Here is a 25,879-nt window from a genome sequence, read left to right as displayed (position 1 = left end):
TTCTATAATTTGTTACTCTTGAAATCTGGTTTACAGTATTGAGTTTTTACATTTGTTCCAATAGACTCATCAATTTATCGAATTTTATTGGACTATGTTTTATGTTCATCTGCTTCTTGCTGTTTTTATTTGAACAAATTCACTCTCTAAGACTTTAGGTGTGATTCTTTAGTGATGGGGCATGTTGGAATGTTGGAGTAGGCAAAATGAATTGATAATGGAATAGGTTATCGAAGTTGTTATTAAGCAGTAGTATGCATTGCTCTGTACATTTTACGAACTTGTTGCAGATAGGCTGATGTTGAAATTTTTTAATGCAATGCTTTGATACAGTGGAATTGTAACAAGGAAGCCTGTCCTCTAAGTTGAGCAAGTAAACTTTCTAGATAGGATGGAGGAACTCTTGAGTTAAATGTAGGACTGTAGTCGTCTGTAGGAGTAGAAACCATATTCACATCACAGTTATGATTGGAGCTGGGCCTGCTTGGGACTGAACCAAGGGAGTGTAGTACGTAATGACAACGGCAGATTGATCTTCATACTATGATGATAGTGTGTGTGATCCACATACACGTCTAGACTATTACGAACTGAAATTTGGTAAGGAGGTTACTATCGCTAGTTATTTAACCAATTAACAAGATCTCTTGATGTCACGAGATCAATTTTCCTTCAGTTATCTCCTCAAGCTGTCAGTACTCAGTAACGCATCGTTGGTGCAGTGAATTGTGAACAACGAGAGTGTCTTCTATTAAATGAAGCAGCTGGGGTTTTCAGCTCTCGGCTTCAATTATTGACAACTCGAATCAATGGGCGTATGCACTTGTCTAATACTTGTTCCATGTGCAAATTGGTAGAGACTCATCACATGTTAATTGGTTTTTAGGTCTGGGATGTTCAGTTTATCCTTTCGCAAGCCTTGGACAAGGCATTTGAATCTACCACAGCAATACATTGTGGCTCCAGTTCACCACAGCAAGTAATCACCAAAAGAAGGTTGGTTTGCTTGAGAACCTAAGGAGTGATGCGGTGGAGTTAACCTTAGGCTTAGTGGTTTTCAACTGTATGTCCAAGCCACCCGATGTAACTGTATTCTAGAGCCGGATTTCCCCTATTTAAATCATCTCAAAGACCACCTAATATATCCGTGCAGTTTCATTATTCACAAAAAAATTCAATGCCCTCCCCAAATTGATTTAAAATCCTGAACCTACTCGCCTTTTCAGTTGGGTTCTCAAATGAAGATGAGAACAAAGGCCCACAAGATGATACTGAAAGCATGCATTTCTAGACACCCGATTAAGCTCATCCTCAGCCTTCTGCGTCCAAGACCAGTGGTTTCATGAGATGCAAACTGATCATGCTTGTATACTGTTAACAAAATGGAAGAAGAAACCTTCGCCCCTGATAAAATATTGGGTTAGTTAGTGTTATCCCCCACTAGATGAGCCAATTACCCCCTGGGAGGGGGTTAATACTAGTTAACCCTAAAATATTTGGTTATCCTGAACCCTAAAATATTTGGTAAGAATCTTGAATTATCTTACCAGGCAAACAATACCTACTAGGGAACTTAATTGTTCTGTGGTCAGCACCGCCTGCTGAAAAGGTATAGCATGTCTATTTTTTTTTTACCAGTAAATAGATATATTATTGATATAAAATTAAGAAACATAGAAACAGCAAGAGGAGATATCCTTACAATGGAAATCTAAAAGAAAAAAACCAAACACATAAGAACCAAAACACGACAATCTCGAGTCAAAATATCTTCTCATCTACACACAAAGTACTCAAAAAGAATATTACTAGTTTCCTGATGAACTTTGGCAGAGAAGAATAAGAGGCCTTTAATCGACATGATCACATCCTCCAAAGATGTCACACCCCCCTCAAAAGTCTTTCTATTCATTTCCATCCCTAGGCCCCACAAGACAGCAAATGGCATCATACTCTATATACGTTTTCCCCTTTGAGATTGCAAATCCGAAGACCAAAAGGTTAACATACCTTTCACAGAATCTAGAGTAACCCATAGACTACTCGACCCCTGAATGAGAAAGCACCAAACTTGCCAAAAAAAAATGACAATGAAAGACGATATGATTCACAAACTCACCATCCTTCATACACAAAGGACATAAATTGACAAGGCTTTTTTGAAATGTCTCTTTCTAAGATTATCAATTGTTAAGATTTTACCTAAAGTTGCACACTAAGAGCATCTTTAGGAGTAATATCAACCTAGCACCAAACACCAAATTTCCAACAAATCGCCTAATATTTGGTTAAGGGTTTGATCAGTATCAAATCATTCACGCGGTTTTTCCCAACTCGTGGTGGGCTTTGGCTTTTTAATGGGGGGCTTATATGGTGCGGTTTTCATAAAACCGCAAGATTGTGGAAAAAAAAAAAAAAAAAAGTTTATATGCGATACATTGGCTGGCGGTTAACGAAAACCGCGTGTGAGGCTTTGTCTGTCGGTTGGCCTTTAGTGAGCGGGTTTTGACAAAACTATGTAAAATGGGTTATATATAGGCGGTTTTGCTTAAAACCGCGTAGTTGTTTGGTAAAATTTTGATGTTGCTCCTAAAATTGCTTGGTGTTTTTTTAGTTCAAAATTTTGGTGTTTTTTTAGGAGCTCTCCTAAAGATGTTCTAAGCAAAGAAAGAGACCTTTAAAGGAACCTTGGACCCCACAAATAACACGGTTAGAAAACATGTTCTATCTAAAAGCACTAGCATGTGTCCTGTGCTACGCATCAGTTCGCCAAGTTGTAAAGAACTAAAATGAAAATTGTTAAAAAAACTAAAGAGAAACAATTTTTTGTGAATCTCTCACTAAGAAAAGATAAACAATTTTCTAAAAATGGAAAAGATATACAATTCCTATACATAAATTTTAGCTTTTAAATTAAGAAGACTATCCTAAAATTATTGAAGAAAGAGGTGGTTCAATTTTAATAGAGATCAGGGAGCCAATTGTAATTAATAAATAGGAGATATATAATTTAAATAAATGTAGGGAGGTGGTTCTAAAATCTTAAAAGTAAGAGATTAGAAATACACTGTTCGGTTGAGAAGTGTGGTTCCTACAAACCCGGCTATCATATAGTGTAGAGATATGGTTTGTTTTGAGCCGGCTATCATATAGTGTAGAGATATGGTTTGTTTTGAGAACTCAGGGCATAATACCAAATCTAATAGCATGTTTATTAAAATATTAGACTTTATTTCACTAAGACCCCGCTTTAATTTGCATGTCGCTGGCCAAAATAGCATGTTTTATTAGGATATTTCTACGGTAACCACATTGAGTGATCAAAACCAAATGTGCTGGGAATAAAATAGCCACCTATATTAAGGTATAAAAGAGAGTCAGAGACAAAAGATATCACATATTGGTAAAAGAATAAATATTATATTTACTTGGGTAAATCAAAACTTATTTGACAGCATTTGATCTGCTATTTTTCTCTGTAATGAACATATTTTGCCCCAAAACAATCACAAAATTAAAAGAAAGAAAAACGTCCTCTGAAGTTGGTATAAATCATAAATTAGATTAACGTTACAGGTGGGTCATCGTACTGGTACATAAGGGCACGAGGCGTCTACTCCTTCCACAAAAAATACACAATTCTATTCACCTGTTCTGGTAGCCTTGTAAGTGTTCACAAGCTGCATCTGTACATCTTGAGAAACTGCACAATGTTCCCTGTATTCCATCGTGAATTCACCTTTCCCCTGCAAAACATTTCATACTCATCAATAATATGCGAGCCATTTAGCAAGCTTGCATATATCCCAAGGGAAGAAGTCTTATCTTCCTGAACGAAAGCATTTAACAGAACCAAAAAGAACATATATAACGCACAGAGAGATGCAATCGTGCATGCCATAAGGATGTTTCTCTCACCTGTGTCATTGAACGAAGAGCTGTGGAGTAGCCAAACATATTGTTCAGAGGGACCTGAAATTCAAAAAATTACGTTTCAGAAACAAATCAGAAACACTGATTGCCATCGCTTGGTACATTGGTGGAGAAAAAATAATTTGACATATAGGGGGGTTCACTTTGAGAAAGTGGGCAAGGAATTTACACTAGTTCATTTATAGAAGAAAAAAACAAAGAAAAAGAAAACAAGCTGGCCCTAACAAATTAAAATGAAAGACTTTTTTTTTTTTAAATCACCACGACTTGATCCCATGACCAACTAGTCGATAGTCAACCACACACTACCAACAGATCAATGGAGTCGTAGTTGAAAAGATTTGTTATTTTTTTTTTTGATCCGTAAACTAGAGGTTTATATTAATATAGAAAGAGAACTTAGGATGAGATATCCTATTACAAGAAGAGGAAAAAAAACAAGAGAAAAGGAAAAAAAACACACAACAACAAAATACAAGAAAATTTAACTAATTACAACATGTCAAAGCAAAGCCTCCAATCTATGTTGCATGGGCATTGACGCGGCGACTCGGGCACATCTCAAAAAAGGACGGGGACGCAGCAAGAACAAGGCGATTAAATAATATTAGTAATTTTTTTTAATAATGATTAAACACCAGAAAGCCAACCCCACTCTTAGAATGACATACCATTTTCCAACTCTCCAAGTGGTACCTATGGTATCATCAGTATCATCCCACAAGAAATTCCTAATAATTTCCTCAATCCCTTTAGCCACAGAACATGGAATCAAAAACAGGGAAATAACATAGACAGGGAGACTTGAGAGGGTACTCTTTACCAATATCTTACGGGCTCCTCTCGACAAGTATCTACCTTGCCAACCCTCCAACTTGCGCCTAAAATTCTCAACCAGAGTCCACAGGGTCCCCAAATCGCCAAGGATCGTTTTTGTGATAAGTGAATTTTATGAATTAGAATGAAAAAAGGATAAATATGTGAGAGAATCTCACTAACAGGGTGCAGCCAAAAGCTCCCTAAATCGCCATGGATTTACTAGGTGCACCTAGAAGGAGCCCAAGATAGCCTGAGGGGAGAGTACTTACCCCGCACCCTATGGCCCCAGCCATCCAATCAATACCATCAGTAACACCCACCCCAAAAACTTTACTCTTCTCCATATTAACCTCATGACGAGAAACAACTTCAAAATAATACAGGAAACCCCGAATGAATCTCAGCTGAGTAAGGTCCCATTTCAAGAACACCATGATCTCATCTGCGTACTCCAGATGAGAAACCAGCACCCGGTCCTGAACCACTATCAAACCCTCTATCAAGCCAAGGTCATTAGCCCTAGCAATCATCCTGCCTAATATCTCGGCTGCCAACAGGATCTACCTGATGTATACCTCTAGAACTCAAAAAGAAAACGGTGAGGATTCGTTAATGAGAATCGAGAAGGAGGTTGAAGATACATCTTCTAATCCAACTCCGCCATTTACAACAAAAGCCCAGCTCACGTGGTCAAAGGCTTTCATAAGATCAAATTTACAAACAAGCCCAGCCACACCACTAATTTTTCAGTCCTGAATCGCCTCATTAGCAATAAAGACCCGTCCAAAATCTGTTGAGTACTCAGCAGATAGTTGAGTACAATGTAGACCTTTCCAGGACTACCAAAAAGATGTGGAGGAATGTGTCGTAGTCTGAACATGCAAACGGATCTTTTGGCAATGCTTCCACATCAGTCGCAGTTTCAAATTAGAAACCACCACTAACTGTCAACAGAAGACAAAATGAATACAGTGCTAACATAGTTATTTCAAGATAAAAAGATGGATTATAGGCTCGAACACACAGCAGAGGACTTGTACTCAAAGAACATCAATAAAGTCCCCAAGTTTAATAAATTAGATTATCCAATATTAGATAACAAATATTTTTCAAGAAGTCATCGTTTAATATCTCGCTTTTACATGAGGCCATGAGGGATTTACTAAGTGATTTGAGGACTGTGTTTTTTGGAGATGATCTCCCTACCACAGATATCATGTCTTAATAACTTTGTGTTTTTAAAACGCCCTTCCCCAAATTTACCAGATTAATCGTCTCAGGTGGTCCAAGAAATCGGTCATATCAGCTAGTAAGACTCAGGTTTAATGTTTGTCGCACCACAATACCGCGACCTCCTAATTTACTCGTACTCTCGCTCTCTTTTAGATCGGCTGCACCAATTAGGTTGCCTACGTACCCTTTCGGGATCAAGCCGCCGTAGTTCACCTCTCCCTCTCTCTCTATCTCCTCCTCCCTCCCTTTTTCTCTCCCTCTCTTAGGGTTACTCCCTGGACATAGTTTGGTCCTGAGCCTATTTTCTGGGCCCAATGCACACTATGGTCTGGGCCTTATCTCTTGGCCCAGTACTTATGTGATACATCCCTGAATATGGCTACTACAATTGCCCCCTTCTCGGGTTCGGCGGCGATGACGACGGCGGACCCAAGAAGTCCTCAAACTTCCTTGTCTCTTCCTCTGAACTCTAGATATCCACATTGTCCTGTGACTGTACATAGTCTTCTTCTCCTCAGGACATCTCATATCCATGTACTCTGCTACTGGACCGTATGTCTATGAAGTGTCTCACTCTATCGGTTCTCATTCATATAACTCATTAGCGTATCCACGAAGGGTCTCATCCCCTTCACTCTCACTCTTCAAACTCAATCCTCATGCCTGCGAAGTGTCTCACCCCAGCTATCCACTCTCATCTACAAAATTCACTACCGTACCCGCGGAGTGTCTTGTCCCGGCCATAAACTCTCCTCCACATAACTTACTACTATGTGCACGGAGTGTCTCACCCTTTCACAGAACTCAACATTGTATCCGCCAAAGGGCTCATCCCCTTTGCCCTTACTCATGGACCTCAATATCCCTGAGGGACGCCCCTCTTCTAATTGCAGTTTGGAACTCAAACTGCTTGGAAGACTCATCACGCTTGCGGAAAGAAAGATGAGGGCCAACCCAGCCTTGCCCCATGTTTGATTCGGATCTCATGTCCGCATATCTCTTGTAACTCCGACTGCGGCTCAAGCTCTGGGGCTACTCTCTTTGACGGCCTGTCTCTTGCCTTGTCCCGCGGAAGGGCTCATCCCTCCAGCGGGCTCGTAGGGTTATCGCGGTTGGGGCTCTCTCATTGCCCCCATGTATCTCTAACATCTCGATCCGGAGGGGTTCATCCCATTCAGCGGGCTCAACGGAAGCCGGTTGGGGCTCTCATTGCCCCATGTATCTCTAACATCTCTAATCCCAAGGAGGCTCATCCCACTCAGCGGTCTCGACCGGTTGTCGCCCGGTTAGGGCTCTCTCATTGCCCCATGTATCTCTAGCGTTCGATCCGCGGAGGGCTCATCCCCTCCGCGGGTCTCGACCGGTTGTCGCCGGTTAGGGCTCTCTCATTGCCCCATGTATCTCTAGCGTCTCGATACGCGGAGGGGCTCATCCCACTTCGCGGTCTCAACCAGGGTTGCCGCCGGTTGGGGCTCTCCCATTGCCCCATGTATCTCTGGCGCCTCTCGATTGGCGGAGGGAGCTCGACCGGGTTGTCGCCGGTTGGGGCTCTCTCATTGCCCCATGTATTCTAGCATCACGATCCGCGAGAGGGCTCATCCCACTCCCCCAGAGCTCTGCGCTGTTGGGGCTCTCTTAATCTCTAGCATCACCGATCTGCGGAGGGCTCATCCCACTCAATCTTTTCAATTATATCTCCGAATGAAAATGCTCGTGCAATTCTATTTGTTCCAAAACCTCCTCAAGAAGAGCGTAATCTTAAAGAAGAAACGAAAAAATGCAGCTGGCGAGTTAGAATGTATGAAAGCTCGGATTCCAAAGCTTCAACACGTTCACCGCCTCTGAATAGGCTTTTAGTTTGGTTTCAACATCCCGAAGTCTAGTGTCTTTAAAGTGCACCTCCCGTGAGCACCCTCTCCAGTTCAAATGACATCTCAGAGAGCGCTTTAGATTATCTCCGCGACAACCAAGCCTTTTCCTTTCAATGCTAACACGAAGATACCCCTTCTCGATTGCTCAAGTTCAACTCCTTTGGCTTGTAACTTTCGAGCGAAGAGCTTCTACAAGATGCTCCATCTTTCCCAAACTTTCTCGAAGATGTGATTTTCAGCTTCCTATTGAGAACTCAAGGAACTTAATTGGTGCACCTTCGCTTGTAATTCACTATTTTCCATCTCTTTCGGTCAAACCATTGTCACCAAATGCGATGCGGGTTTAAAGCGGTGTACTTGAAAAAACTTAGTTCGTGTTTTAAGCGGAACGGGGAAAAAACGGAAAAAAGCGTAAAAAAAAAAAAAAAAGCGTGGGGCATAAAAACGGGTTTAAAAGCGGTAAAAGCGAGTTTAAAGCATTATAATACGATAATAACGTAAAAAAAGCGGTAAAACCGATGATAAATAATATAATAGATAAAGAGTTTGATTTTCTATAAAAGTGAAAAAAAAATAGACACATAAAATAAAAATAATAATAATACAAATGAAAGAAAATTCAAATACATGAAAATATCAAATTATCATTACTCATCCAAATACTATAAGTTTTAGATTCGGTGCCAAAACACTACTCAAAATAAGATACTACTAATTACCAACCATAATGGCATAAAAGTACTACAAATAAGTTAATAACTTTAAAATTTTCAATTAATTATTAATAGTCCAAAGCAAAATAGAACGGTCTCAATAAGTCAATCTAACGCCCACTCTTCAAAAGGTAAACTCCAAAACCCTTTTCTTTTCTAGCGTTTAAAAAAAAAAAAAAAAGATTTTTCAAAATCTCGGGTTTTAAACGCTTTTAAGTTTAAAACGTTTAAAAAGCGTTTTTGAAAAACCCGGTTTTAAACTGGAACGGGCACGCCTTGGCAATATCTCGGGTTTTAAACGCGTTTTTTTCAAAAAAACGCCGTATTTGGTGACAATGGTCCAAACTCTTCCCTACAAGAGCTGACTTGTTCACTAGCTTCGGTGTATTTCTGAACAAGAGAAGCAATCAAAGATTCCGGATATGAGATCGACGGATTATCGGAGTCGACGTCCATGTCATTCAACCTGTACTCACAGCCCGACATCTTCCACCAACTCAAGGAAGGATTTTGAATCAACACTATTCTTCCTCAGTTCTGCAACATCTTGTGTTATATCAATCAACTTGAACTCCAGCTCAGCATTTGCCGACTTAATTAGCAAGCTCTCGCCAAGCAGCTCTCTCATTCGATTCAAGAGGTATATGAAGTTACCAGGATGTAGGAGATCAAACAAATTTTCTTCTTTTCGCATCCAACCCATTCCTTGGGCATCTTCACAGAACATGCTAAGTGTTAACTGTTTAAGCTCACTATAAATCAGTCCCAGTATTTCCCAAGCTAGTCCATTCCTTACATGCAAGTCGGAGAATTTCTCATTTAGTGATTTGAAAGAACTGTGCATCTTCATGAGACCTTTGGACGCTGTTCCAAGTTTCTGCTGCAGATCCTCAATCATTTTGGTTGCAGCATTAACTGAATCAGTAACACGGCTGCCCACATTTATGGCATCAGATTGGACAGTTGAATTGTTGGTGTCGGGCAGTCTTCCAACAAATGCATCAAGGTTCTGAACCATCTCCATAACTTCTGCAAGAGTGAAGCTCCCCTTTTTCTCCAACATAGATAATTTTTCCCCCACATCCTTTTGCAAAACTTCTACTTTGGAGAAGTGCTCCTGCTGTTCAAGAAGCTGAGTTGAAAGACTCTCATTCTCACAAACAAAATGCATTTTCTCCTCCTCGACCAGGTTCTTCTCATCAATTTTTGCAGTCAGATTCTCGCGTAAGTTGACATTTTCAGTTTCTAAAGCCTCCTTTGAACCCCTGAAACTAGCTACTTCCGCCAAAAGGTTTTCCAACTCCTCACCTGACCTTTGTAGTTGAGTTTGCAACTCGAAGGCCCTGGCTGTAATTTCTCCAGTCTCTTCTGTAGCACACGAAAACGGTGTTTCAAGCTCCTCCCTCCCATCAGCCATGTCTTGGAGATCAGATTTACACTTTGCAAGCTCTTCCGTAGCAATAGCAAAATGTGTTTCAAGCTCTTCCGTAGCAACAGCAAAATGTGTTTCAAGCTCGTCTCTCCCGATGGCCATGGCTTGGAGATCAGACTTACAAAGCGCGAGCTCTTCCCTAGCACCAGTAAACTGTCTTTCAATCTCTTCCCTCCCAGCAGCCATGTTTTGGAGATCATACCTGCAATGTGCAAGCTCCACACTGAGACTAGTATTGCAGTCTTTGGTTTCTCGGAGTATAGAATTTAGCTTAGATATTTCATTCAGCAACCGACTATCACGATGATCAAAATCCCTCTGAAGTTCAGCCTGTTCCGCAAGTTGCAAATGGAAGAAATCTTTTGCAACAACCGTGGAGTAGAGCTGTTGTTTGAGACTCTCTAAGACAGCACAAACACCATTTTCTGGTATGCGCATAGTTTCTCGTTCTGGCTTAGAACTAACTTCTTCTTCCTGATGCCCCTGCATAAATTCTGCCCTTTGATTAATATTAACAGACCCATTTCTTCCATTTCTTTCTTAGAGGACATATCCGACAATAATTCTTGTGAAAGTGAAACAAGTGAATCTTTTTCTTCATTTCGATCCTCCTGCAATATTGTAACATGCGAGGTCAATGAATCAACAGATGCCAACTCAGCACCATCCACAGATTCGCCTCTGACTAGAACTGACTTATCCGAAGGTCCCAATGAACTATCCACTACCTCCTCATGCTCAACACTCACACTGCTTTCTCCTTCGACATTCCCAACATCCCCTGAAACAAACAAATCAACACTGTTTTGCCCATCCGCTAAGGCAGCTTCCTCCATCACAACTTCTTGTACTGGTAACGTTTCCAATGGGCTCGAGAACTGATCAATGGTCACTGATTCAGAGTTATTGCCACCCTCAGCTACCCTTGGCGATGCAGGTGTCGTCTTGACAGAAGATGCCGCCAGGTCAGCAGTAGCATCACCTCCCTCCTCATTTACAGACTTGGCATTTTTACTAGAGGATGATTTGGCTTTGGTGTTCTGCTTCTTCCTAAACTGTTGCAACTTTCTTCGTCCAGCGGCAATAAGATCAGTCTTATTATTGTTCTTATTCTTATCCTTATCCATCAGATTGATCTCGTCTTATTTTATTTTCAATAACAATTACTTCTATTCACCATTTAATCACAGCATGCAAAAAACTGAATCCGAGGTGTAAACCTAGGTTGTTATTTGGTATGGTATCCCATTTGTTAACAAAGATTACACAACCTTTCCCTTCTCTCTCGATTCTTTCCGCAATCTTGTAATCCTGCCCTGTTATACAAGCCAGAGCCTCAATAACAAGAGCAACGACATCCGCACGACGAATAGCCCAAAGCGCCCGATTCACTGATAATGCCTCTGCTGGGCTACCAGATGAAACTACCACTGCCCTCCTTCTAATCCCAGCTGTGTCAATAAGCTTGAACTTCTGACCATCTGTCCTAGTAACTTCTGTATCAATTGCATCTCGAGTAGTACCACTGATAGGGCTAACAATTGTCCTGTCCTCTCCAACTAATGCATTCAAAATGATACTTTTACCAACATTTGGCCGGCCAACTATAGCAATTGCAGGAATATAATTTTCCTTAATCATCCGTCAGTAACGATTTAGAGCCAGGCCCCATTCCCGAGCTGTTACCCATGAAGAGATCATCGTCATCCAAGAAATTACATCACCACAACCCATAGCCTTAAATATTTCAAAAGCACTCCCCAAAACTGGATTCAACTCAAACCCGCGTTTTATCTTCCGAATCTGAATACAAATCCCCAACACAAAATCCTCCAAAGAAGAACAAGACTGCAAGACACTAGAAAACGTGAATTCATTAGGAACCAAATCAGACACCAGCATTTGCCAAAACAAATAAATAGCTTCCTCGCATTTCCCACATTTACAATATCCACAATAGTATTCCAACTCGAAACATTCCTAACAGGCATCAGTTCAAAAACCTCTTTCGCCTACCCATACTCCCCACATTTTATAAATCCAGCTATCATAGTATTCCAACAAATAACATCTTTATGAACAATCTTATCAAACACCCAACGTCCATAACTCGACAAATCACAAGCACAATACATATCTATCAAAGCGGTGCGAACGGAGTCTTTCAAAGACAACCCATTTTTAAAACAAGTCCATGCAACTCTTTGCCAATGTGGATCTTTCCAAAAGTAGAAACCGATCTTAAAACAACCAGAAAAGTAAAAGAATCACAAGTAACAAAACGATACCTCATTAGTGTATAAAGTCAATGCATCTTGATGGAAGTCGTGTAGTGAGTAGCCTTTAATCATCGCATTGTAAAAGAAGAGTTTGGGGTGATGGAGTTTATCGAAAAGGTGACGAGCATAGTTCCGGTATTGGAAACAGAGGCGACATAAGAAGAGTTGACCGAATCAAGACAAAGGTCGTTTTGTGTTAAACCAGTTTTGATGATTTGAGCGTGGAGGGTTTTGATTTGGGTTGGTGTTTTGAGTGACTTGAGTGAAGTGTATAGCCGTTCTTCTTTGTTGGGTTTGGGTTTTGGGGTTGGAGAGATGATAGTGTTGGAATTGGTGGAGATGATAAGCAAGACATTTTTTGAGTGTCTTCAATGTACTGTTAACTTCGTCTTTCTGGAGATGAAAGGTCCCACCTTTCTCACGTTTTTCTAAACCCCAAACCCCAAATAGCGATGCGACCACATTTTTTCTCACCCCCATCTCTATTGACGAAGCCATTTGTACCACAATACCGCGACCTCCTAATTTACCCACTCTCGCTCTCTTTTAGATCGGGTTGCACCAATTAGGTTGCTTTACGCACTTCGGGGATCAAGTGTAGTTCACCTCTCCCTCTCTCTATCTCCTCCTCCCTCCTTTTTCTCTCCCTCTCTTAGGGTTACTCCCCGGACATAGTTTGGTCCCCGAGCCTATTTTACGGGCCCAATGCACACTATGGTGCGGGGCCTTATCTCTTGGGTTATGTGATACATGAATATGGCTCTGATTTCTAACCTATAAAACGGTCAACAACTAGGAAAAACCGAAAAAGACAACAAAACACATCGACCTGCACCTGGTTAATGATTTATAACCTATAAATCACCAATTGATTCAAAATTGACTGCGCAGAGTCTAAGCAAGTACCTTGAAAATGGAAGATTTGGGTCATTCATCAATATTTCGTAAAATCCAGTTGTTTTTGGTAGGATATACTTTAATTCGTTCTATAATGATAACACTGCCACTAATTGTTTAGGATAGTGAAAAGCAGAATTAAAGACCTCAGTTATTTGCACACGGTACATCATACAGTCTAGGATTTCATGGAGATATGGCAGAAAGTATCAAAGTATAGAATGAGTGGAAATTTGAGACGCACATGTGTCGTAATAATGCAGTCATCTCCATCCTGATCATTTCCTACAATCAATCCTTTTCGCCTGCCACATAGTATATAGAAATATTTTTAGTTTCCAAATTTTGGTCAAATAATCACTCTAAGAAAAAAAACACAAAAGGCATCTCACTTGTTAATATCTCCAGTAACGGGGCCCTGGAATTCTGATGGCACTTTCAATTCCACTAACATAACCGGTTCCAATATTACAGGTTTTGCTGCTGCATAGCACTATTTCAAAAAAAATAATCAACAATTTGAAGAAAGAGACGATTATAATAGTTTGGTCACAAAGGACAGTAGGGGCTTCACAAGGTAAAAAGTTTTGGATCCCAACGTGATGGTCATAGTCATGATGGATTAACTGACCATATCCAAACCTGTATTTAGCTGATTCAAATCCTTAGGATCCGAATTCTACATTTAGTGGTATAAATTCTTAGGCATTACAATCCAAATCCAATTGAAAACCTTTTAGTTAAACAGTGAAAAATGTGCTGATCCAGCACAAACCAAAACCATATTAACCCTAGGCAAAATGGGAACGATCCTAAAGAGAGTGCTAAAACTTGTACAGAAAAGTGCTAAAATCTGGTTATAAAAGTTCGTACCTGTCTAAATGCATATATTGATGCTAACTTGAATGCAAGTTCACTCGAGTCCACAGCATGTGATGCACCATCAGTCAAAACAACGCGAAGATTTTCAACCGGATGCCCTATTAACGAACCTCTGTATAAACATGGGGAGATACATTAAACATATAGATAACTTCAAGCATCAATGTACATACAGCTTCATCAGAAACTCGACCACTTACGAATTGCTTGCTTCTTTGAATCCTTTCTCAATGGCTGGGATGAAGTTTGATGGTATAACTTGCCCTATGATCATGTTCTCAAACTCAAACTTTGTAGAGGACCCCGGTGGCAATGGTTCAACATACCTGCTCAAAGAAGAGGGAATAGACATTTTATGGGAAGGCGGTAACAAAGTCTTTCTAGAATGAAACAACGTTGAAGCTGCAGAGTTGTAGTGGTTGAGTTTTTCTTTCTTTCCTTGACTACTTTATAAGAGAATAAAAATGTTTCAACTTGGTGATTATGTCCATAGCTAATTGTTTGGATGTGTACACAGGATCTTGAAAAAGGTGACAAGCAAATGTTTTATTACAATCAAATTTTTGGCAGTGTTGTGTGTTTGTGCATGTCAAGTAGTCATTTTTCAGAACAAAATACAAAATCTAGGTAGCGCACTTCCAAGGTTTATCTATTGTTCCAAAGAATTGTTTACTGCGGATAGGTTTTGGATTTTGAAAGTAGAAGGTATTATTGGTGAATAGAGTCTCCCGTTTCTTTTATATCAAATATACATAGTGCCAAAAAGATACCACTACTGATATCACACTAGTTAGTATAGTCTAATATGAATGGGTGTATAGGCTCCTATGTCTCTTCTATCATTGGTATATGAGTCTCAATTATGGATTATTACAAAGACACCCATTATGACATTAAACGCCATGCATACAGCATATAGGTTAAATAATGCACGTTCACCTCTTTTTTTTTCTCCTTCATCGTTAATGATTGTGAATCTTAAGTTCTTAACTATTTTGTTTATTTCCTTATTCTCTTTGGTGTTGTATCTTATTCTCCCTTACTACTTTCCAGATTGTCCTAGGGCAGTGAAGTTTCAAAAACTTCATAAATTGAGGAACCTCTTTAGCTGTTCTTACGACTGTGGTTTGAGAGATACAGATGCACTTGATAAGAAGTGCATGGTTCTTAGCAATGTTGTAGAATCGTAACTCGTATCTTAAACCGTAGAGGTTAAGAGTCAGATTAAATCTTAAACCGTATTGTAAATCGTAAGATTTTTTTCCCCAAGTATTTTAGACTTCAAAAAATATATGCATGATTAGAAACCTTAGAGTACAAAGGTTTCTAATTCATTGAATTATCTAGAAACCTTATTGAATTATTGATCTTGACTTGAATTTCAATTCGCTAAGTATCTTGAATAGTGGAATAGAATTGTATTAATTTCCGATTAAAATTTTATAGTTACGTCAAATTTGCATCAAGAATATATACATTCCAATTACGTTTTAGTTTTATTAATATCTATTGTATTTTGTATGTAAGTAGAACTGAAACAACTTAATATGGTCAATATTTAGAGTATGGACGACTTAAAAACTCTTACAAATAAATTGGGCCTAGATTTAATACACGGGCCTGCTTTTAATAGAACAATGGGCCATTTTAAAATAAGACATGGGCTAGGTCATTCATAAAGCGAGTATTAAAAGCAACTGGGCTTTTAAATCTGGCCCATATTGCTGCCCAATTGATGTCTCACTAAAACCCTATCTGTTGGAAAGAGAGTGAGAGAATCAAGCCGCCGTTAGAAAAGCAAAAATGAAGATAGAGGGAAAGAGAAGAGAAGCCAGAAATTCCAGCAAAAATAATAATAAGAAAAGCCAGAACCGAGAACAGAAAATAATTTCTTAAAATTGATTTCCTTTCTTCTCCATCGGGTTCTTCAGATTACAAATTAGATCTCTTGCATCTCTTATTCTCTGCTTGGATTTTTTCTTCTTAATTTTTTTGTTGAAGTTCCAAATAATTTCTTGTATATAAACCGGAAGATTTAAGATTTAACTCGCAATTTGCGATTTATTCCGGTTTGCATAATTTCCGGTTTTGCCAACGATTTAACTCGACTTCTATACGGTTTGAGTCAACTCGCGGTTTTGACCGGTTTCTACAACACTGGTTCTTAGTTAAAGCATCATTATGAATGAAAGAATCATTTTTATGTTTAATAAGAATGTCAAGGATTCGAGCGAGAATTTTTAAGATCTTATGTCGAGGAGAATTGTATTGCAAGGTTTTCTGGGCTACGGGTGTGTAGAGTGATAATTGATTCCACTTTAGTTGTTCTGGTTTTGTGGTTCTATATAGGTTATCTACTGATCTCAACCTACTTTGTGTGATGTTCAACTTTACAAACACAAAAAGTAAAGGAAAAGTAGATAATCCTCGACAGTTCAAATTCAATTGGATGTGACGTATGATATGTAAATATTAAATAGAGCTTTATTTTTGTTTCCCCATCATATAAATAACAAAAGAGATGCACCAAATAGCATCTACTCTAAAAAAATATTGATCAACCACGCGTACCCGCATACTCGCCCATATTGTCCTTGGCCACCACTTTGCTTCTTATGCAAATAATCAAATTCAGCCCGCTGAGTCACAGTCTCTCTGAAGTTAACACGAGGCTTTCCCACCGTTGCATCAACCTTCATATAATATATTAGAATTAAAAATATAAGCACAGACAAACATATCCATCATATACTTATAATGAATGCATAGTTTATAGGTTATTGCTCTAGGTAGAAAGGAGGCACCTTATATTCCCTCCGGATGCGCTCAACATAAATGTCCAGGTGCAGCTCTCCCATTCCAGATATAATTGTCTGTTTACGATCATTTTCTTATGTCATTCTAGCACGTGCAGAACATTCTTAAGAAATATGAAATTGAAATCACACCTGGCCACTCTCAGGATCCAAACCAACACGAAAAGTTGGATCCTCTCTCTGAAAGCGGTTCAAAGCTTTTGAGAACTGTCAAAAGAGAAAAAAAAAAAAATGAAACAAAGGTATTCAGTTATGGACAAACTGTATAAAAGTGTACACCTTTGCGTGCAAGGAACTGGATATACAATTGTTCAAGATTACTTACCTGTCCTCCAGAATCTTTGGAAACGGGTGAGACAGCTAAAGACATCACAGGCTCTGGGACATTCATTGAAGTCATGGTGTACTTAACAGATCCATCAGTAAAAGTATCTCCTGATGAAAAAACAACAAATTACTAGCATTAGGTAGCAGCGTGAGAACATAAATAGTATGGAAATAACTCACTTCATACCTGATGCACAGTCAACACCAAATACTGCAACTATTTGCCCAGCATGTGCCTCTTGAATGTCCTAAGAACGTAAAAGAAAATATATGCACAAAAGAATGAAGAGAATTAGATGTAAAGTGTCATAACTTTGAGTGAAACTATTAGAATCAGAAAAGGAGCAATGAAGAAGAACTCTGAAATTGAGGTATTACATTTTTTTTAAATTCAATTTTAGAAAAATGCAACTACAACTGAGAACCCTAGGATGAATCAGAGTTCATACAGCAAGAAGGAAATTTTATAAAATGCCAACTGACCTCCATCTCGTTTGAATGCATACGAACTAACCGAGGAATCTGAAAATATATAATTTCTTTTAGCAAGTCATCATACTTTGAAATAAAATCAATAATACATTGAAAATCATAAAAGTCAAAACAGAAATATGTGCTAGAGGAGTATTCCCCCAATCCCCTGTGCACAGTTTATGTCAATATCACATAAGGCTGGCAGAAGGTTCACTCCTGCCTTCCAGGTAGCTTAATATATACATTGAAACTTAAATAATGGAAGCACACCTTCATAAAAAACACGCAATAAATAAGTAATATCCCCTAATCCCATGTGTATGGACTATGTCAGTATATCTCATCAATGCTCCGCACCGTACTCAGCACATGTGCTAGGTATAGCCCCCAACACCATAAACTCTTGAAACAGTACTGCACAATGTTGGGCACAGTCTCATAGATGCCGAGCATAGATGAGGTATCCTAATAAGCAGTCAATGTTTTACTTATGGCCTCACCTCAATATCACATATGCTTGTTTATCACTCTGTTGAGTTTTTCGAAAAATGCCAGCTTAACTGCTACATGTAAAGGTCTAATATTTGACATCTGCAATCTCAAACCCTAAGCATGGAATTGTACTGGAAAAAACAAGGCAAGGATAGCCGAGAAAGTGGCTTTGAGAAGGGACAAGAACTAAGAAGGGCAAAAATAGGGGCAGAGGTAAAGATCCTTCTGTCCTACATAGACTTAATGTATTTATTAATTTATAGATGTAGAAGGACGGTGGAGAATTCCCATAACAGAAAATGAGCAAAGAACTAAGACCCATATAATATAAGTATTCTGTTAATTGCTACCATACATATAACAATTCATATGATTTTGGTATACAACCTTGTCCTTGTGAAAGACGACGTGATTGTCTTGTCAGAATACTCTATGCTTTAAGAGTTAAAGAGTGTCCAGCATGAGATAGAGACCTAATTTACTAGTTCATAACTTCATTTTTTGTTTGTGTTTGAATTATGGGAAATGTTTGTTTGGAGAATGTCTTTTTAAGAATCATTCTTGTTTTGAACTTCGAATTTGGGAAATGTTTGGTTGGAGATTTTTTTTTCACATTTTTAAGAAGTTTGATTTATTCATTTTATTAATAATTTCTTAACTTATTTATATATTAAAAAGAAGGCTGTGGACCTAGGTGCCCTCCCAGCTTCTGCCTAACACTTTTTAGAATATTAACCCACAATCAAAAACAACTTTAGGTTTATTTTTTGTTTTGTTAAAGACACTTCTTGTGTATTCAATTTTATTTGATCAATTCTTGGTTAAAGATCGAGTCTTTATCATTGTTTCTTGGTTAAAGGATGATTATTTAGATTGTTTGTGGGCTAACGCACTTAGTCATACATTAAAGGCTGACCCACCCAGAGCTACCTGTTACATTTGACAAAGCATAAAGCTTACAATCACCCTTAAAAGTATCATTGTGACAGGGAGGTACTAATAGAAAGCCCAATTACAACCCTACCCAAGAGGGACGTTCTACCAAAACTCGTCCTCAAGTACAATCCAGTACACTTCAATAGTCTCTTTTAATTGTTTACCCACCTAGTTTCGTGTAAGCAACAAATCAATATATATAGAGCTTTCAATAACAGAAAAGGAATATATCCAATATATACTACCTCGAGTATGTAATCAGTTAAAGCGCTACACACCAAATAAGATTTAAGGAACTATACACACCAGGTAAGATCCACTCAAAGTCAAGGGACAACAACTTTGAAATAAAATCAATAATACATTGAAAATCTTCAAAAGTCAAACAGAAATATGTGCTAGAGGAGTATTCCCTCGATCCCCTGTGCACAGTTTATGTCAATATCACATGAGGCTGACAGAAGGTTCACTCCTGCCTTCCAGGTAGCTTAATATATACATTGAAACTTAAATAGAGGAAGCACACCTTCATAAAAAAACACATGATAAATAAGTAATGTCCCCTAATCCCATGTGTATGGACTATATCAGTATATCTCATCAATGCTCCGCACCGTACTCAGCACATGTGCTAGGTATAGCCCCCAACACCATAAACTCTTGAAACAGTATTGTACTCGAAGTACTGCACAATGTTAGCCAGTCTCATAGATGTCGAGCACAGATGATGTATCCTAATAAGCAGTCAATGTTTTACTTATGGCCTCAATACCACATATGCTCATTTATCACTCTAATGTCAGCTTAACTGCTACATGTAAAGGTCTAATATTTGACATCTGTAATCTCCAACCCTAAGCATGGAATTGTACTGGAAAAAACAAGGCAAGGATAGCTGAGAAAGTGGCTTCAAGAAGGGAGAAGAACTAAGAAGGGCAAAAATAGGGGCAGAGGTAAAGATCCTTCTGTCCTACATAGACTTAATGTATTTATTAATTTATAGATGTAGAAGGACGGTGGAGAATTCCCATAATAGAAAATGAGCAAAGAACTAAGACCCATATAATATAAGTATTCTGTTAATTGCTTCCATACATATAACAATTCATATAATTTTGGTATACAACCTTGCCCTTGTGGAAGATGACGTGGTTGTCTTGTCAGAATACTCTATGCTTTAAGAGTTAAAGAGCGTCAAGTATGAGATAGAGACCTGGTTTACTAGTTCATAACTTCCTTTTTTGTTTGTGTTTGAATTATGGGAAATGTTTGTTTGGAGAATGTCTTTTTGAGAATCATTCTTGTTTTGAAATTTGAATTAGGGAAATGTTTGGTTGGAGAAATCTTTTACATTTTTAAGAAGTTTGATTTATTCATTTTTATTAATAATTTCTTAACACACACACACACATATATATAGTCATTCTCTAAAAAGTAGCTACTTAAGTTAATTTAAAATAATTACATAAGTAAAACTTCACCTAGAAAATGAATTCAACCCTAATATTTTGTAGATATGATACACTCAACATTAAGAACATCTCTACAAAATTTCAAGTCATTTGGAAATCTCTAACATTGGCAAAAAAAGATTGCAAAAACTCGACATTTCTGGACCATTAGATTTCTTTTTAAAAATGACAACAATGTTTATCTATGTTAGAAAGTTTCCAAATGAGTTGAAATTTTGTGGAAATGATCATAATGTTGATTAATGATTATATCATATCTACAAAAAACTTAGGTTTGAATTCATTTTCTAGGTGAAGTTTTGCATTGGTACTTATTTTAATTTAACTTAAGTAGCTACTTTTTAGAGAAAGATTGTATATATATATATATCGAGCAGGTTCTGTTTACCACACCACCATACAAAATAAGTTAAGGGCTAATAATTTGTGGATACTAATCATAGATAATAATATCTACACAAAAATTCATCTCATTTGGAAATATCTAACCTAGTTAAAAATCATTGTCAACTTTGAATTTTTTTTAACCGTCCAGATTATTCGATTTTGCAATCATCTTTTGCCATAGTTAAGCATTATCAAATGGGTTGAAATTTTATAGAGGTGATCTTCATGGTTAGTTGAATACATCTACAAAAAACTAGGTTATAATTCGCGTTGTAGGTGAAGTTGTGGGGCATGGTATAAACTATGGTACAAAAAGCATAGTAAACAGAACCCGCTCGATAAGGCATTGGGTGCCCTCCTAGCTTCCGCCTAACACCCTTTAGAACATTAACCCACAATCAAAAACAACTTTAGCGTTATTTCAATCCACAATCCAGCAAAACCATATAAAAAGCTGCAAAGCCATTAGTTTTTGGAAACCTAACACTAGTTCTAGTTATCTTGAAAATTTTAAAAATTAAAATAACTTGATGAAAATAAATAAAATAACTAAGGACTGCCATGTGATGAAGAGAGCATGAAGTCATATACTTCGACATCTATATACCTCCAATCAAAACATACCTTAATTTTCTTGCCGGTGTTTACATTGATTATATAATCACCCTTTCGGATGACACCTTCGTATATTCTGCCATACAACCGTACAGTATTATTAATATCTTACATAGACCAACTTCCAAATTAGCAATAAATTAAAGATGTTAAAGAAAAAAAAATACATATACACAATTGACATATACATATATATATATATATATACGGATATATATAAAGTGAACTAAACATACCTTAAAAATGTCAACTGACCAAAGCGCCCTTCTTCCAATTTGAAAGCCAACGCAACAAGAGGTCCAGCTGGAGTTCCTGATAACTCAACCTATTAGCAAGAAAAGTGAGGAATAATTTAATCAGACCACAAAGATAAAATAAAAAAATGTAAACAAAAAATAAGAAACAAGTACAGCCATTTTACCAAAGAAAACCAGTATATGGTATTACCTTCTCTTCATCCTTGGTTTGGTCAAGAGCATAGTTACTAACTTCAGTTGGGCATGGAAGATAGCTAATTACCCCGTCTAGCAGCGGTTGGACACCCTACAGTCCAGAGATCAATGCAAATTCTGAGTATACTTTCTTATAAATAGATAACAGATATAAGTCAACAAGCATCTAAAATTCGCAAAACAGGGGGAGGTATACAGTATAATCATTAAATCCACCAAATATGACAAACAAAATTTTGGCACAGCCATTGTCTAAAGATTTGTTAAAATAAGTTTGACAGGAATCTACACCATGAATTTGATAAGCCTAACTCTAAGTTTTAGAAACTAATATGAAGTACAACCAAGGGACAGATATCTCATTTAGGATATCTTGACAAGTAATTGTGATATCTAAGTCTCAACTACAATGAGTTTGACATGTTGTGGACGAAGAGAAACGACATTGTGTTACAAAGAATGCCAAACCCATTAAGAATGGAACAGTATAACTAAAAAAGTCAAACCCGTTAAGGAAACCCAGAGAAGAAGTTGGCATTGTTATGAAAGACATAATAGAAGCGCAATAAATAGTAACAATACTATTTATCGATAGAAAAAAAAACACAAAAAACAAAAAAGTAAATACCATCACCACAAAAGCTCAAGTACCTTGTTTTTAAAAGCACTACCCATGAATACAGGTACAAACTTCTGTGCTATTGTAGCCCTGCGAATTGCCATCTACACAAATAGATAAAAATATATTTAAATAAACATATAAAAGGAATTAAAAGCACAACATACAAGTTTGAATATAATTAAACAATTATTTTAGTTTCTATTTTTATTTAAATATTATTTAAATAAATAAAAATAAAGCACTAAGAAAAAGTATGGCTTGATCATCCATGTATTTCAAATTTGTTTGCAGGAAGAAAATTTCTATATAACAAGGATCTAAACTCCCGCCCAAAGTAGGATTTTCTGCTTCCAGACAAGACTCGCGTACAAATTCACTCATATGTCAATAGATCAAAAGAAATACAAGTGTCGGGTTTGCCTTTCCTAATGGTCATGGTAGTTTGGCTCACTCAATTTGCCCCTTTTATATCTTTCTCAACAGTTTGCTGGATTACACTTTAATGTCAATCACAGAGATCTACTAAAGTGGTATATGCAGAACAAACTTTGAAATCATTATTTATTTTCACATGTGGTGCAACCAGATGCCATGGAGATTTCTATCATTTTGGAGGAGGATCATGAAGATTCTCTTTAGTTAGGTTACGGGTTCAAACAGACCAAACTTCAAGCAGTTTTGAGTAGTGGAAGAGGAATTTTGGGAATGGGCAACTTTTGAGCCTCTATTGTTACTTCAGCCCGCCGTCGCAGTGAAAGAAGAAAATTTTAGAAGACTCAGAATAGACAAGATATAAGAAAGACTTCATTAGGGTCCATTGCAATGTTCAAATAAGATTTCAGGAGCATATCACTTGATTGTAATGGCAGCATCATTTTACTTCAGTGTCTTCCTAAACTTTTCTACCTCTGTACTATGCTGGTCAATTTTAACTTTATATCTTTCAAAAAAGAATGCTAATTAAGGAGATCAGAGGACAGAGCAGAGCTCTAATAGCAAGGAAGAGAAATGCAATCTGGATATTGTTTTCTAAGGGTTTGGCACACACGTAGACACATAGTTGAGCTGGTATAATGCTCTTTTAGCTAATTGCAAGTGTTTTTCTTTCTTTCTTTCCTTCTTTCGTTTCCTGTTAGGTTTTCTTGTTATCGGGTGGATTGCCTCCTTGACCAAAAAGGCAGCAAGATTTCTTTTCTTTGTTGCCATCAACTCCTAGTTGGTATGCTACTAATGAACTCCTATCTGACCACTTAATCTTATGCAGTTATGCGGTTCGACCAAGATAATACAAATGATTTGTAGGCAACTGATAGACGTTTCTTTAATGTAAGTTCTGCAAAAAATCCATTATCAGATAATTGGATACGCACCTCAAGGTCATTGGGTGATATAGGTTCATCAGCAAGGAAAGCCTCAGCAAGTTGATCATCAACCTCGGACACCACTTCTATTAGTTCACGCCGCTTTTCTGCAACTAGAGCCTCCATATCAGTAGGGATATCTGAAGTGACAACGGTTTCACTGCAACAAGCATAAAGATACTAAGCGATAGTTGAGGCAGTAAAGCAATAACATTTAAGATAAGTCGGTAAAAAGTATCTCAGAAGGACAGTAGACGAACCCACTAGAACCTTCAAAGAAATAAGCTTTTGATTGCACAAGGTCAACAAGGCCCTGAAAGTCCTCTTCTAAACCAATTGGAACTTGTACAGCTGCACTGTGATGCCGGAGCTTAGACCTCGCCTTCAAAAGAAAATTTCTGAAATCAAGATAACAGTGCCAAAATAAAGGATCTAATGGTAGTGATATCACGAAAAATCATTTGGGAATCATTGGGAGTAAGCACAGGAAGGTGATGAGTGATGTTACTAATACGCGTTTTAACAAAGGGAAAATAACTCGAAGCCAATCCACACAGCCACACTTAACGGTTTACATGGATTAGTCGTTTTCTCTTTTCAAATCTATAATTTCTTAATATAATCCAGGATTAGCTTGTTGAATTATTGTTGAGTTAATGAAAATATTTTCACATCATGGGATTAAATATTTAAAAATACTCACTAACAGAGGGAGGTTGATCTTGTGACGAGAAGCTAGGGGTCTATGACTTTTTGACGAAGACTATAACTATTTCATGGTTGAGAACTTTCAATGCATAACTACGTTTCTTAGTTTGTGCACTCCACTAGTAACTAATAAAAATTTCACCTGGTTGAGGACTTTCCATGGATCTGCTCCCATTCGGTCAAGTTTGTTGATAAATGCAAGTCTGGGAACCCCGTATCTTCTCATCTGCCGATCAACAGTAATAGATTGGCTTTGCACTCCACCAACACTACAAAGGACAAGTATGGCACCATCAAGCACACGCAAAGCTCTTTCAACTTCAATTGTGAAATCAACATGGCCTGGTGTATCAATTATATTAACCTGCCCATCAAAAGTAAAGACTCAATAGTAATTGAAAGAAATAATAATAAAGAAATAAAAAAAAAAAAGTCATAATTGAAAGTAATAATAATAAATAAAAGATTTTGACCTGATAATCTTTCCAAGTGCAATAAGTAGCAGCAGACTGAATAGTAATCCCTTTCTCTCTCTCCAAATCCATAGAATCCATCTTAGCACCAACACCATCTCTTCCTCTAACTTCATGTATCTCATGTATCCTTCCTGTATAAAACAACACTCTCTCAGTCAACGTAGTCTTCCCTGAATCGATATGTGCCGATATCCCAATGTTTCTCAACTTATCCATTGTCTCTTTCCACCAACTTTCTTTTTCTACTTTAGCTCTTGCTACATTTCCTGATGAGTAATTGTTATGCAGTAGACTTTTTTTGCTTGGGTTTGTTATGTACTTCAGTAGGCGTGTTGCTGTTCTCGCCATTTTCGTTTACTGCTTAAACCCTAAACAAATTTTTTTTCTAAAACCTCATTTTTGTTATCATGGGTGGAGTTACAAAATGTGGGCGTTTGGGCTTCGATCAGAGCCCAACCAACAAAATAGATTTGGGTACTACAAGTAGGAGAGTTTTGCTTTCAATTCGGAGTCCACGCCATACGCTTCGGGCTAAACTTCAAAATCATCCTAGCAGAGATCTGACTGTTGAATCCATGGTAACTGATCTGCCTGATTCATCGTTTTTTCTCCTGTCTATACTCTAATAATTAGGGGTGACTTCGGATCGGATTAACCTCTTTTGGAATTTTTCCAAAAATTT

The 25,879-nt window shown here is 37.8% G+C and overlaps 1 protein-coding gene across 1 annotated transcript; it reads right to left on the bottom strand.

The window, feature by feature from the left end:
- Positions 1 to 3,400: 3,400 nt before the first annotated feature.
- On the bottom strand, positions 3,401 to 25,626 carry LOC147494519 (elongation factor G-1, mitochondrial). Its single transcript, XM_086568953.1, has 20 exons — positions 25,195 to 25,626; positions 24,864 to 25,085; positions 24,274 to 24,395; positions 24,023 to 24,173; positions 22,682 to 22,753; positions 22,026 to 22,121; positions 21,815 to 21,903; positions 21,588 to 21,654; positions 17,686 to 17,724; positions 17,390 to 17,450; positions 17,201 to 17,310; positions 17,008 to 17,082; positions 16,864 to 16,932; positions 16,631 to 16,752; positions 14,260 to 14,385; positions 14,051 to 14,171; positions 13,570 to 13,670; positions 13,422 to 13,482; positions 3,919 to 3,972; positions 3,401 to 3,746 (listed from the first exon to the last, which is right to left on the bottom strand). The coding sequence occupies exons 1-20, from the start codon at positions 25,543 to 25,545 to the stop codon at positions 3,642 to 3,644; spliced, it is 2,214 nt and encodes a 737-aa protein (XP_086425079.1). The 5' UTR covers positions 25,546 to 25,626; the 3' UTR covers positions 3,401 to 3,641.
- Between the last annotated feature and the right edge of the window lie 253 nt (positions 25,627 to 25,879).

The sequence above is a fragment of the Coptis chinensis genome, chromosome 6 (genome assembly GCF_015680905.1).
Source record: "Coptis chinensis isolate HL-2020 chromosome 6, ASM1568090v1, whole genome shotgun sequence".
Lineage (NCBI taxonomy): Eukaryota > Viridiplantae > Streptophyta > Magnoliopsida > Ranunculales > Ranunculaceae > Coptis > Coptis chinensis.
Note: the sequence above shows the minus strand (reverse complement) of the source record. Positions and strands in the feature narration are given on the sequence as shown.